The 14,466-nt window shown below is 36.1% G+C and overlaps 2 protein-coding genes across 2 annotated transcripts; both read left to right on the forward strand.

Annotated features, from left to right (window-relative positions):
• Positions 1-3,327: 3,327 nt before the first annotated feature.
• Positions 3,328-9,715, forward strand: LOC143633522 (transmembrane 9 superfamily member 1-like). Its single transcript, XM_077101814.1, has 12 exons — positions 3,328-3,509; positions 5,266-5,458; positions 5,541-5,645; positions 5,756-5,773; positions 5,871-5,965; positions 6,051-6,203; positions 6,290-6,424; positions 6,505-6,671; positions 7,748-7,842; positions 7,939-8,312; positions 8,395-8,668; positions 9,387-9,715. Exons 1-12 carry the CDS (start codon positions 3,441-3,443, stop codon positions 9,452-9,454), a joined length of 1,746 nt encoding a protein of 581 aa, XP_076957929.1. The 5' UTR covers positions 3,328-3,440; the 3' UTR covers positions 9,455-9,715.
• A 3,449-nt stretch (positions 9,716-13,164) lies between these two features.
• LOC143633532 (ferredoxin-like) lies at positions 13,165-13,761 on the forward strand. Its single transcript, XM_077101819.1, has one exon. It carries the CDS (start codon positions 13,211-13,213, stop codon positions 13,643-13,645), a length of 435 nt encoding a protein of 144 aa, XP_076957934.1. The 5' UTR covers positions 13,165-13,210; the 3' UTR covers positions 13,646-13,761.
• Positions 13,762-14,466: the final 705 nt, after the last annotated feature.

Genomic DNA, 14,466 nt, shown 5'->3' on the forward strand with positions numbered 1-14,466 from the left:
AACGAACTGTACCCTCTAACGAATCAGTCCATATAGCGAACCAGTCTAAGTAGCGAACTGGACCTTCTAATTCGTTATCTCCTATAACGAATGACTATAACGAATTGGGGCTAATTCGTTATCTTTTAGCTATAGCGAAACAAGGGTAATTCGCTATCTTTTCCCCTAACGAACTGAAGCTAATTCGTTACATTCCCACAGACGAATCAGCTTAGCGAATTACTTCTAATTCGTTAGTTACCCTTAGCGAACTAGGGTTAGGTCAAAGAATCTCAGAACATTCCCTGACATTCCTTATCCTCGTACCACTATTTCGGCGCCGCCTTTGCCAGAAAATTGGGTTTTCACCGGAAAAACGAGTTCTAACTCATGTTTCGCCGTTTTTCGTCCAGTTCGATCCAGATCTGAGCTAGGGTGACCCCTAAGCTCATCATAGGTTTGGTTTATACCCGATTCCACCAGGATCTCGTGACTTAAACGGTTTAACGGTGTCGGCTCGTCGTTTCGTGACCATAACTAACGAATTTAGGCACATACAACAAAATACTATCATACCTTGGGTCGGGATCCGTTTCTTCTTCTATATATCGGCTAGAGAGAGGCTAGAGAGAGAGAGAGAGAGAGCTTAAGTGTGTGTTTGAGAGGTGTATGGAATATGTGTAAATGAATGAAAATTGGGTATTAAAGGTTTATATATTTATGGATCATGGGCTTAGCCCATGGTCTTTCCTTCTTTCTTTTATACCCAAGTCCATAACCCATATCCATTTACCCCAACACTAGCCCAACTCATATTCTATTCGTCTAAACCGATAACAACCCACTATGAGATAAACGAAAATTTATTTTATTATTATAACCAAAAGTAGGATGTTACATTAATAAATTTCACCATTGTTGGTTCAAAAACCCTATATATACAAATGGTGAATAAAACACTTATCTAACAAGTTTGATGCCTTTTAATAACTTGAACTACCTTTTTATGTTCCATAATGAACACCCCCTTTTCATATAACACTAGTCCTTAAAAGTGGTGTATATTATTTTTCTTGTCATTCATGTACATTGGTCATACTAAAGGGGGTGGGGTGGTTGTTTTTCCATCACTTGTAACACCCAATGAGAGTGTGTCACCTCATCCCATCACATCCATCATTAGTGATGGAATTTAATGAGGATGGTGGTAGTGTGATGGGTTTTAGTATACATACATACATACATATATAGGTTTTTGTGTGAGTGAAATGAGTGTATTTGGGGTATATGTGTGTATATATATAGAGAGAGTGTTCTATCACTCAAACCCACTGAACACGTGATGGCCATCACGCAAAACCCCCATCACTAGTGATGAAAGGGGTGACGGCGGTGTTCGTGAGCCTATCACTCGTGATGGGGTGGCCATCATGGACCACCCCGTCCCCCCTAATCCTCTCTGTACCGTTTCAATTTTATCGGATAAGCTAAAAGAGACAAGAGTACTATTTGTGATACGTAACTATTATTTTAAAAACTTGTACACAATTTTCTCTTGGCGACCATTAACAGAGTCAGATTCCCCATCTCACTCGCATGTGTGTGTACATATATCTGTGGTCGCACCATAATAGTAAATATGGTCCCTCATATCTCTTTTGTTTGACACCATCTCACAAAAATCTAAGTTTGATAGATTCAAATATCAAAACTATTATAAAATAACCTTTCAAGTAATTTAATATAAAAGTGTATGTGAAAATTCTGTTGCAACGTAAATTGACCAACTCAAATCGCCATCTCTATCAAACACACGATGGCACATGTGTATGTGCCAGAATAAAAAAATTGGTCCATCTTATGTTTATTGTTTGGTACCATTCTCACGTAATCTTCTGATTTGATTGCTGAAAACTATTAAACTTTTATAAAATAACTTTTCAGGTAACTTAAATATAAATATGCTACAAATGTTAAGTAATTAATGTTTTGCATTTATTTTCACTCTAATTTAACAAGGCTACATTGGGAAGTTCAGGGTGTTACACCCTCATGTATGAAAGTGATGCAAATATTTTGGATTGACGTATTGTTTGGGTGCGACGGGATATATATGTATGTCATCCACACAAACTATATTGGTACAATGTGAACATTATGTAGTGTTGGGTTGGGTTGCACCCCATATAAAACACATGCGTATATTCATGTTACATCATAAGTACTTTATTAACTATTGTTGGTGTTGGAAAAGTGAAAAGAATTACAAAAAAGAACAGAAAAATACAGTATTGCATAGTTAGCTTTAGGAATTATACGAAGACGTTTTAAGTTGATTATGTTCCCAAGTGTATTAAAAGAAGTTATGGTTATACATGTCAGGAACTAAAAAGACTCAAAAGGTTTGTAGACAACGATCATCGGCGTGTGGAAAGCTTGACATGGTCATCCATGTGTAGTCTATACTCTATAGTCTATACAATGTACAAATGTGTAGGTAGGCAAGACTACGCCAACAACCCTTCATATATCGTGTATTAAGGCATATTGTAAAGTAAAATACATACGATGAGATAAACCATATGTAAGAATGGTCAAATGTACCAGATCAGGCGATGCACAACTGAACCCCACATTGTCCATCCAACCACTGAGCAAATCAGTATTTGCGTTGATGCGACTTGTTACTAAATGAAATGTAAGTACTTTGTTGATGTGAGAAATCAATGTCTGTAGTGATTACCTTGCATAGAACATCTACACACAATTCACGATCAAACTATCGCATCAATCGTGGGTCTTTTGTTGTTATGCTAATTTTCAATTTGTTCAGCTCTTACACGATTTGAAGTCCACATTGTACAATCAATGCACAATACAACGATAACATCAACCTTGATGCCTTTCTCCAACACTTCTTGATTAGTTTACTTAGTTTTTTTTTACTATTTCATATATATGTATATCACATTTTTGGATAGTTAGGAGCATGGTTACAGAACTTACTAGATATTACCAAGTCAGTCGACTATGGAGTTGTAAGTATTTGGTTTAATTGTGAAGTACCCATGAATTACTCGCTTAGCACTCAGCCACAACGGGGAACACTCAGAGTTTTCTCGTCAAGTACTTAACCGTATAGACCGATTTTAACGACACTGGTTAGGAGCAAAATGTTGTCGGTATTTAATTAGGTTTTTTAATGGATTTAATTATTTTATTAACTTAATAAAATAAGAAAAACTTATTAAGGAAGGTACCAAACATCACTTTCCATCAAATACATTTTCCCAATTCACATAATAATAATAATAATAATAATAATATAAATATTGTTGACTGATTTATTTCACCAAGTCTAAAAATACCCCAAGAAACACACAGATCCAACAAAAACACCACCCATTCGCCGTAAAACTTATCCGATCAATCAATCGCCGTTAGATCCAAATCCAACCGCCATGTGGCCCACCATCTTCATCGCTTCATGTCTCTTTATCTCGGCCTTCGCTTCCGAGTACGATCACAAGGTCTTATAACGTTCAAACCCTAAATGTCTCTAATATCGTCACTCACTATCCAATTGTGTAGATCGTGCAATTTGAACGTCAGTATTGTGTAATTTGTCGGTAGATCTTAGTGTGAGGGTTTGATTTGGTTTGTGTAAGGAGTTTAGGTTGTGAATTGAGGTGTGTAGTGTGTTAGGGTTTAGATCTGTATGATGTAGCTTCATGCAGCTGGTTATGTTGCTGATTGACATATGGTGTGTTTTATGATCTAGTATTATTGTTAGCTAGAAGTATTCATGATGACACCGGTATTGTCTTCGTTAATTGATTGTTACATTTTAATTAGGTTAATAAGAGTAATAGTTGGGTGAAAGACAGACTAAATAATGTTCTTGCGTCACCAATTCAGATGTAGCTCGGTTGGTGTTTATATGTGTAAGGATACAGAGTTCATTAAAAAAAAAATTAAAGTCAAAAAAAAAAAAAACGGAAAAAAGTTAACTGAACATGATTGTTTACTAGTTTTTTATACATTTTTCGTGTGAATTGGGGACGCAAGAACCTGTTTTTAGCTCAGAGTTCAAGCATTGGAGTGAAAGCAATAATAAACTAAGCTAATAACTTGTCTTTTTCATTTTTTTTATATATTTAAAACTACTCTTTTAATTGATATTTATATTTAACTAGGTTAATAAGCGTAAAAGTTGCGTAAAAGACAGATTAATGTTCTGGAAAAATTTAAATGAATGGTTTTTGTACATTTTTCATGTGAACTATGACGCAAGATCCTGTTTTTAGCTTAGAGTTTACGCATTGGAGTGAAAGTAATTATAAACTAAGCTAATAACTTGTTTTTTTTTTTTTCATTTTCTTTACAATTAAAACTACTTTTTGTTATGTAAGGGTTTACTTGTTGCTGCACACAAATTGTGATGGATCTTTCTGAGCTGTATTAGAATCATAGTCACATAAATCGCTGGACAGCCCATGATTTTCGATCTGGATCGTCCGTACCGAATCCCGGTACGAACGTGTTCCGGGAACGCTCTGGTTCTCGAATTCGACACTGAAATTAGCGTTCCGAAAAAATAAAAGTTGTACCTGTTTTAATTGGGATCGCGAATTCTTTATATGCGACACACGTTTGGTTACTAAATAGGAACATCGATCGTGATTTTGAAAGTCACTGTCTTTTTAATTTCTGTATTTTAGTCCGATGAAGAGATTTTGTTGAGATGAAGGCGGCGGTTAATGTGGAATGTGATTGAAAATCGCAGCAACTTGGGTTTTTAGGTTAAAACATATGAGTCTTTATATTTTTCTTCTTTTACTATTCTTTAACAAAATGACATTTTTCATCCTTAGAGTTATAGATTTTTTTTAAAAATTATCCTAGACTTTTGAAGATTTAAATATTAGGGCATTAAGATGTTATACATATTCGCTTTTAATGGTACATCGTACCACATTATATGGTACATCGTACCGGAGCGATCCGAAATGAGCCTACCCCATCTCGAACCGAATTTTAACAACTTAGCGAATTGCGATCCCGTTCCACGTTCCCGTACCGAAGCGTACCGCGAACTATGTGACTATGATTAGAATTACTGTATGTTTCCTTTGTTATTCATCATATGCTAGCTAGTGCTGTAAACAAAACACATTTATAGATTTGAAGTAGTACCCGAAAACACATGTCTACAAAATGATAGTATTTTGGTAGAATTTTATTTGGCTTGACTTTTTTTTAAAATTCGGTTATTTTGTTTTGCAGTATCAATCAGATGAACCAATTACACTTTGGGTGAATAAAGTCGGGCCTTACAATAACCCACAAGAAACATATAACTACTACAGTCTTCCGTTTTGTCGCCCATCTGGCAATCCTGGTCACAAATGGGGTGGCCTGGGTGAGGTATTGGGTGGAAACGAGCTTATTGATAGCCAAATTGACATCAAGTTTCAAAGTAAGCTGGTCAATGTTTCATGTAATTCTTTAGCTTATGTATCCAAATAGCATATGACTATATGGCTCATATCCTTTTGCAGAGAATGTGGACAGAACTACAATTTGTGAGCTTGAGCTAGATGAATCAAAGGTTAAGCAGTTTAAGGAGGCTATTGAGAATAGCTATTGGTTTGAATTTTTCATGGGTATGCTCAAATCATACTTTTCTTCTTGCACAATACTTATTATTCACCTCGTTTTTTATCTCTTCTGATATCATTTTCATTGGTCTCTGCTATATGGAACACAAACTCAGATGATCTGCCATTGTGGGGTAATATTAATTAAACGCCTATTTTTTAATTATTTTTCTGTTCCTGCTATTAGTTAGTACTAATGTTTATTTTATTGCACACTTGAATTTTTTATAGGCTATGTTGGGGAGCTACATACTGATAAGAACAGTGATAGCAAGCATCTGCTATACACTCATAAGAATATTACTATCCAGTACAACAAAGATCAGGTATTCCAACTTTTGTTTTTGTAAACGAACTTGTATGGTGTTAAATTGATCTTGTATTTCGTATATTATGGCTCTTTAATTACAGATCATTCATGTTAATCTCACCCAAGAGAACCCAAAACCACTGGAAGCTGGGAAGACACTAGACATGACTTACTCTGTCAAGTGGACTGAAACTAATATTAGTTTTGCACACCGTTTTGATGTTTACCTGGATTACCATTTCTTTGAGCATCAGGTATTATATTAGCTTCGTAAGATACGTATAAACTTAATTTATGAGGTTATAACTTATAGCTGTAAATTGTGTGTTTCATCGTTCAGATTCATTGGTTTTCTATATTCAACTCTTTTATGATGGTTATCTTCCTTACTGGATTGGTTTCCATGATTTTGATGCGAACTCTTAGAAATGATTATGCCAAGTATGCTAGGGAAGATGATGACCTTGAAAGTCTGGTAATGTTTCTATGAGTTAATAAGATTGGTAAATTGTTACGATTCCAGTTTCTAATTATTTGTAATGTTTTTTTCTTAAGGAACGAGATGTAAGTGAAGAATCTGGTTGGAAGCTTGTACATGGGGATGTCTTCCGACCGCCTCGTCATCTAGTTATATTGTCGGCTGTTGTTGGAACTGGTGCTCAATTGGCTCTGCTGATTCTACTTGTCATTTTGTTTGCAATTGTTGCAACATTGTACATCGGGTATGATATAGCAGATTTCTATATTTACATATAAGTTTCTTCAAGAAGAAAGTAAAGAATAGAAGTTGCTAGCTGGAAGTGGCAATTTTGACCTAGTTACTTATAAGTGTGTCAATCTGGGCTATGTTCTGTTTATAACGGGTCAAATGGGTAAATAAACAATTTTAAAATTAAATGGGTTGCTAACAGCCCAAAGTGTTATAGCAAATAGCTAGGCCGGCCCTGTAAGCGAACCAAGTGTTAAGTGAATAGTACGTGAACTGTTTGGCGAGAAGTTCGTTTATGTTATATTTAATAAATGAAAGAGCATGAACAAAAAAATTTATTCATTTAGTTAAACGAACGAACCCGGACATGTCTTGTTTGTTCATTTTTGTCTGTGAACGTTTGTTTATTCAAATTCATTTATATTTGTTTGTTTACATTCATCGATGTTTGCTACATTACGTTTTTTTAAGTTCATATGTATCAGTTTGTTAATATATTCATTTAATTTGTTTTGGCTCATCACAACATAGTCTAGTTTTAATAACTTTTTTAGGTCCAGCGTATTGTTCTTTGCTATACTTTTAACTAGTTTTGGCTCAGTTATGTTTGTTCATGTATGTTCAGTTATGTTCGTTCGTTTACATTTGTGAAACATCCGTTTATATTGTTAACAAACGAGCATGAATATGTCCTATTCTTATCGAACTAACATGAACAAGAAAAGTAGAAAACCTTGTTCATTTAGTTCATGTTTAATCGTTTGTTAGGTTAAAGTTATACAGACGAACAGGGACATGCTCTGTTTGTGTTTTTTCGCTTAACTTTACAAGCCTACTAATTCGATTTTTTGAAAAAAAAAATCGATTTTTGCTGTTTTGATGTGTTTTGTTTGAATCATATTTAATACATACATCTTTTGTTGAGAAGTAAATTAAAGTTAGGCAAAAAAGTTCTTCTGGTCAAACTGACTAATCTGTCTTGACTTAAAACACATTTTTGGCATGTCACTCAACCTTCTGAGTTTGCCACATCTACTGATCTGGGAAAATTCTCGTGTTACAAGTGTAATTTTTTCTTTATTGTTTTAGGAGAGGAGCAATTGTTACTACTTTCATCGTTTGTTACGCCCTAACATCATTTGTATCCGGGTATGTGAGCGGTGGCATGTATTCCCGCCACGGTGGTAAGTACCCTGTTACTAATCTGCTCTTCACTTTCTTGAAAACATATGTTAACCACATATTATTCATTTACTAAAATCTTCTTTTATTTACTACAGGTAAAAACTGGATAAAGTCAATGATCTTAACTGCATCACTTTTCCCATTTTTATGCTTTGGAATCGGCTTCATTCTCAACACAATTGCCATATTTTACGGGTCTTTGGCTGCAATCCCATTTGGCACAATGGTGGTCGTTTTTGTCATATGGGCTTTCATCTCCTTCCCACTTGCGCTTCTGGGTACGGTTGTTGGAAGAAACTGGAGTGGGGCCCCCAACAACCCATGTCGTGTGAAAACAATTCCTCGCCCGATTCCCGAAAAGAAGTGGTATCTTACACCATCTGTGGTATCAATAATGGGAGGACTACTACCTTTTGGTAGTATTTTCATTGAAATGTACTTTGTATTCACATCCTTCTGGAATTACAAGGTATCTTGTTTCTGTTGTGTTAATCTTAGTATTTTAGTAACTGTTATTCAGTTTAATCGTTTGTTGGTTTACTACTTCACAGGTGTACTATGTTTATGGTTTTATGCTACTTGTGTTCCTGATTCTTATCATTGTGACTGTTTGCGTGACGATTGTGGGAACATATTTTCTGCTTAATGCTGAGAATTATCACTGGCAATGGACTTCATTCTTATCTGCAGCTTCTACAGCTATTTATGTCTACTTATATTCAATATATTATTACTCTGTGAAGACCAAGATGTCGGGTTTTTTTCAAACCAGCTTTTATTTTGGATACACAGCCATGCTTTGCATTGGTTTAGGAATTCTCTGCGGTGAGTTTCATTTCATAATTTCAAGAGAAAATTGCGCAGATGGTTCTTGTGGTTTGACCATATTGCAAGTTTGATCCCTAGATTTTAAAAATTGCAAACTTATTCCAAAATTTATGAGAGCGTTGCACGTTTAGTCCACCCCTCTAACTCGAGTTTGTTTTTAACTGAAAATGATGTCATGTGCCTTTTTGTGAGAGTAATTCTCTTTTCAAATCTGGTAGTTTTTAACGGAAAATGATTTCATGTGCCATTTTTGTGAGGGTAATTCTCTTTTCAAATTTGGTACCCTGGTAATACTTTTTCAAACCTCAGGACTCCTATCATCGACTTCATCACCTTCGATCAATGCAAAACCGAAGGTTCAAAGCAGAATCAAAGGTAATGAAGTCGATGTTGGGAGCTCTGGAAAAGTATTTTATTAAGATCCAAATTTGAGAAGATTCAATTGTCCTCACAAAAATGGCACATGACATCACTTTATGCTTAAAACTAACTCGAATTAACAGTGTGGGCTAAACGTGTTAGTCTCACGTAAATGCTTGGAATAAGTTTGCAATTTTGAAAATCTGGGGCCCAAACTTGCATTATAGTCAAACCACACAGACTGTTTGTGCATTTTTTTTTCCTTCTAAGTTCTAATTTCAATGTAGTATAAATATGTGATTGTTGATTCATTTTATGTTGTGTATTACTAACTGAACCTTAAACTAATTTACAGGAGCTGTCGGGTATTTGGGATCTAATCTGTTTGTGAGACGGATTTACCGAAACATCAAGTGTGATTAAGGAAGGTGCGTAAGGTAAGAACAACAGCCCCGGTTTTGTAGTTTAATTTTGTTGATACGAAATGAAGAATTATATGGGGGGGCTGAGGGAGTTGTTATCATTTGTAATTTGAGGAACATGGGGTCTTTCTTTTCTTCATGGAAAGAGAGAATGTAGAAGAAAGTTTTACAGAGATTGTTTTTTATTATGAATAGGGGGGACTTTGTTAATGTAGCAAGATCTTAAGAGAAAACTTGTTATATACATCTTCATCTTCTATTGTATTCTTATTATTATTCAGCCATTCCAACAAAAAGTGGTTTTGTCATTTTTATAGGTAGCTTATAGTTAAATTTGATCTTTCATGAAAGGTTGGCTCTAGTGTGCTTGTCACATGTTAAACAAGGATCAAAATACTGTTGATCTATTAATCTTTATTATCGATTCAGCGGCATCATTAATCATCATCATCATCGTACTCAGTATATCCCACCAATAGCAATGCTATGGTAGGGTCTGAGGAGGGTAAGATGTAGACAGTCTTACCTCTATCCCATAGGGATAGAGAGGCTGTTTCCGGTGAGACCCCCGGCTCGATAGTAGTTTTGCATCAAGCCTTGGACATAAGGCACATAGCACTCAATCATCGGGACACCGGCTGATCGGTGCATGTGCCCTTGTCTTTCGGCTATCAACGCCACCACATGATGCCTGATTAACCTTCCGCCACTTTTAACGTTATTTTCACGAGATTAGTAAAATAACGTCAAAATTAGTGCAATTTTACTTTTGCCCACCCGAGTTCACACATATATACATTATATGCGCGCACCGCAAGCAGCGGCATCATTAATATGTTATCAATTTCATCTGCAACTTGAATAAGATAAAAGAACATAATTTGTTCATATACAACATAGGTTAGTCCAAGGACTACAAAACCCGATGATTTTTACTCTATTTTGAGCCGCCTCATTGAGTCATGAGCTAGCTTGGTTCGTAAACAATCCCGAGTTCATGCCTAAGCTTTCAGCTCAGTAGAAAAATTCTGGTCAAGCCGAGTTGGAGTTGCTGGCTCAGCTATGTTCGACCCGTGAGCAAACCCAAGGCCGTTACAATGTTTAACAATCCATTTCTTCATTGACCAATAGGCTAAACGCTTTACGATCTCGTTTACTGATGTTGCTAGAGGTGGACAACAAAACCGGTTCCTGGAACCGGTTCGGTGGAACCGAACCGGAACCGAACCGGTTCCTACCCGTTTTTCGTAGGAACCGGTTCGGTTCCGTTTCAACCCGACGATCCGGAACCGGTTTGACATGTTTGGAGGTGGACCGGGTAGGAACCGGAACCGAACCGGAACCGGTTCTGGAACCGGTTCGACCGGAACCGGTTCGGAACCGGTTATAGCCGTTGGAGTGGTTCTAGCCGTTGGGAAACGGTTTTATGGCCGTTTTTTGACCGTTGGGGTCAAAAATGGCCGTTTTTTGGCTCCCCAAACACCCCACTACTAGTATAAATAGGTATTTGGTGTAATGGGTTCATCACAACACTCAAAACGCAAACCCGAACGCAAAAAAATACAAAAAAACGCTATTACAACGTTCTGAGTTCTCTAATCTCTTGTTTTCTCTTCTTCTATATTCATATTTGTTGTTATGGCTGCCTCACAATCATCGGTTGGTCAAGGTTCCACCGCCGGACCAAGTTTCGTTCGTATTGTACCTCATAATCGTAATCAAGAAGGCTTTTATAGAAATAATATGTCACAACTTTATATTTATAAGTTTAATGTTTTGTTAGTTTGTTTTTGAATATTTTAAAACATATAACCTTTTTTTTTTGAACTTCTTAAAGTAAATAAAATGAATTTTATGTTAATTGTTTTTTTTATTTAACATGTTATACAAATACGAGCAGCGGAAACGAAAAACGAAAAAAAAAATATTTTTTACACTGTAACCGGTTGGAACCGGTTACAGTGTAAGAACCGGTTTAGGAACCGGTCAGAACCGGTTCTACCGGTTCCGGGTCCGAGGGTTGGGGAACCGGTTCGGTTCCCTAACCGGTTCGAACATGGAACCGGTTTAAACAGTGATGTTGACTAATGGAACCGGTTCTGAACCGGTTCCGGTTCCTTTGACCAACCCGATTTGATCACCTATAGATGTTGCTACTTGCTAGTGTTTATTTTTAGGAATTCAACTGGTTTATAACTTTATATGCACATTAGAAATTAGGGGATTTTTTCTGACATCTAAATTCATCATTTAGCGCCATCTATGAAGATCCCAGTTAGTAATTTCAATTTTTGTAGGCGAGATTCTACGGGTGTGGATAAACCTTCAATGGCAGACATCTATGAATTACCAAAGGTCCCTTTAATGAATCAACGATAATGTATTTGTCAAAGGATCATCGATGGGCGATGGCTGCGTCTAGCTCCTCTCATGCCTGTTGCTCCCTGTCACCTTGTGCACTGCCCGAAGTTTATTTAAAGGCAATTACCTACAAGCATAGAACACTGTATAAATGATTAGTGCTTTCTTAAACGACCAAAACTAATGACGTTATATAAGTAGAGCATAAATGACCAAGATCTCAAGATCTTTTGGTGATGGAAGTGTCGTGATCACGGGACACCGGTCATGACATGATGGTAGGGATGACAACGGTTTGTGTGCTGGTAATCCTAGTCTCGTGCATGATTGTAAGACATTGTCCCTTACCTGGTTATAGAGATGTCTCACATGCTTGTCTGTACCCATCATTCATTACCGATATCTGTTTATGGTCTTAATTTTTTTAAAAGTTACTTAAATGTTGAGATGTCTGTTACCCAAAGCTTGACCCAACTCAAAATACGACTTGAAATATTAAATACTCAACCACATTTATAATAATCCTATAACTTTTATAATTTAAAGTTTCTAAGAACTTTAATCTCTCATCGTATTTTTAAGGTTATTTAATATGTTTGGTCTTGATGTTTGTTGATAGGTTTGTATAATTGGGCATGTTACATGTATCACCTAATAAAATGGTCGCAAACATTTCGAATAAAGGCCAATTAATCGTTATTTGGTCAAACTTGAAAATTTTACATACAAAATTTGGTATGTATATTTTAAAAATTACATATAAACTCCAATCTGATTAATCGTTAGTTTCTAACCCATCATCTAACTATCGCCTAGCGGTTTCTACAACACTAATATAATACTTGTTTCAAACCCGCAAATATTTTCAGAAACTAATCCATTTCAAGTTTTGGGTTTTAGCATTGGTTTATTCTTGTCACTTCCACATGATGGAGATATTTGGTGGGCCAAAACTAAATGTTTGTGGACACTTTGCTTCGTAATTTATTATATCTATACAACACAATATTTTTGATCTACAATAAGCCAATTTATATAAAAATGATGATAATTCCTAAAATGGCATATGAAAGGCCACAATCACACTAACACATAACAAGTGCACCATATATCGCATCCTTTGTGAAATACCACTAGAAAAATAAGCTAAATAAAAAAAAATGTGAGTGATAAATAAACGAATGGTGATAACATGATAAAACACAACCACACCATATCCTGCCACGTGGCAGTCACCTCATCCTTAAAACACACCATTTCCACAAGCCTCATCCCTTATATCTATCTATCTATCTATCTATCTATCTATCTATCCTTCTTACTTCAACTCTCATTGTATTATTATTATTATTATTATTATTATTATTATTATTATATTTATTTTCCGACCACCACAATGGCAGCAGCAACCACCAGCATCACCGGAAGTCTAGCCACCAGCACCACCTTCCTCCGCCGCACCACCACCTCACCCAAAACCACCTCACTCCTCTTCGGACTAAAGACGTCTAACCACCGTGGAGGAGTGGCCATGATGGCCTCCTACAAGGTGACACTCGTAACACCGGACGGTAAGGTTGAATTCGACTGCCCTGATGACGTGTACATTCTTGACCACTGTGAGGAAGAAGGGATAGACGTGCCTTACTCATGCAGGGCTGGCTCTTGCTCTTCCTGTGCCGGTAAAGTTGTTGCAGGCACCGTTGACCAGTCTGACCAGAGCTTTCTTGATGATGACCAGATTGATGCTGGGTGGGTCCTCACTTGTGTCGCTTATCCCACTAGTGATGTCACCATTGAGACCCACAAGGAGGAAGAGTTGGTTGGTTAATTTTAATGTTAATTCATTCATTTTCAGATATTCTTAAATTTCATGTATCTTACATTTAAGTCGAATTTTGTTGTGCTTTTAATATTATTAATATATATTGTGTTTTGTTTTTGTTTATCTTTGGCTTCTTTGTTAACATTTTAAATGATGGAAGAGTTCCTAGTGAGTAGCCTATCATCACATTGGGTTTTATTGGATATGAAGTTTAGGTGTTTATGATAATTTAAACATAGATTTTGCATAATGGTTGTTATGTAAAGCAACAAAAGGAACTCATATATTCATTTCTAACGTTTACTTGTTCAGAGACACTCAACTCTGGAGTCCGGAGGTGCAAAAGAGCGAAATCCGAGCTCGACTAGGCTTAAGCTTGGTTCATTTAACTTGTTCGAGCTCGGCTCATTTACTATTTATTAATTAACTTTTATATATTTATAATTATTTTTATATAGTTTTTTTAATTATAATTTTATATTAAACATAATATAAAAGCTATAGAAATAAAAGGCTCGAGCTCGTTTATTAAAGAACTTACTTTTAGGCTCGGCCCTCTTTAAGGTAGCTCGATTGAGCTTTTTTACAAGCCAATTTCGAGTAATTCGCGAGCAGTTCGGCTCGTTTGCACCCTCAATTATGACTTTTAAGGACTAAAAGAAAACCATTCAGAGATCTTATATGGCAATAAACTAAAAAACACAGTGCACAAAAACTATACCTTCTCAAATCAGTAAAACTCCAAATACTAACCCTAGTTTGTATTCTTTCACAACTGATGACACAACTTGTAACCAGTTTGTCTGTCACTCTACTTTAATTATTTT

The sequence above is a fragment of the Bidens hawaiensis genome, unplaced genomic scaffold (assembly GCF_021521415.1).
Source record: "Bidens hawaiensis isolate Kalapana, Puna unplaced genomic scaffold, B.hawaiensis_p1.1 tig00000512_1, whole genome shotgun sequence".
Taxonomy (NCBI): domain Eukaryota; kingdom Viridiplantae; phylum Streptophyta; class Magnoliopsida; order Asterales; family Asteraceae; genus Bidens; species Bidens hawaiensis.

Coding starts and splice junctions, on each gene's coding strand:
- LOC143633522 (XM_077101814.1), top strand. CDS start 3,441: ATGTGGCCCACCATCTTCATCGCTTCATGTCTCTTTATCTCGGCCTTC. Junction 5,966..6,050: donor TCCAGTACAACAAAGATCAG/GTATTCCAACTT, acceptor CTTTAATTACAG/ATCATTCATGTTAATCTCAC. Junction 6,672..7,747: donor GTTGCAACATTGTACATCGG/GTATGATATAGC, acceptor TTATTGTTTTAG/GAGAGGAGCAATTGTTACTA.
- LOC143633532 (XM_077101819.1), top strand. CDS start 13,211: ATGGCAGCAGCAACCACCAGCATCACCGGAAGTCTAGCCACCAGCACC.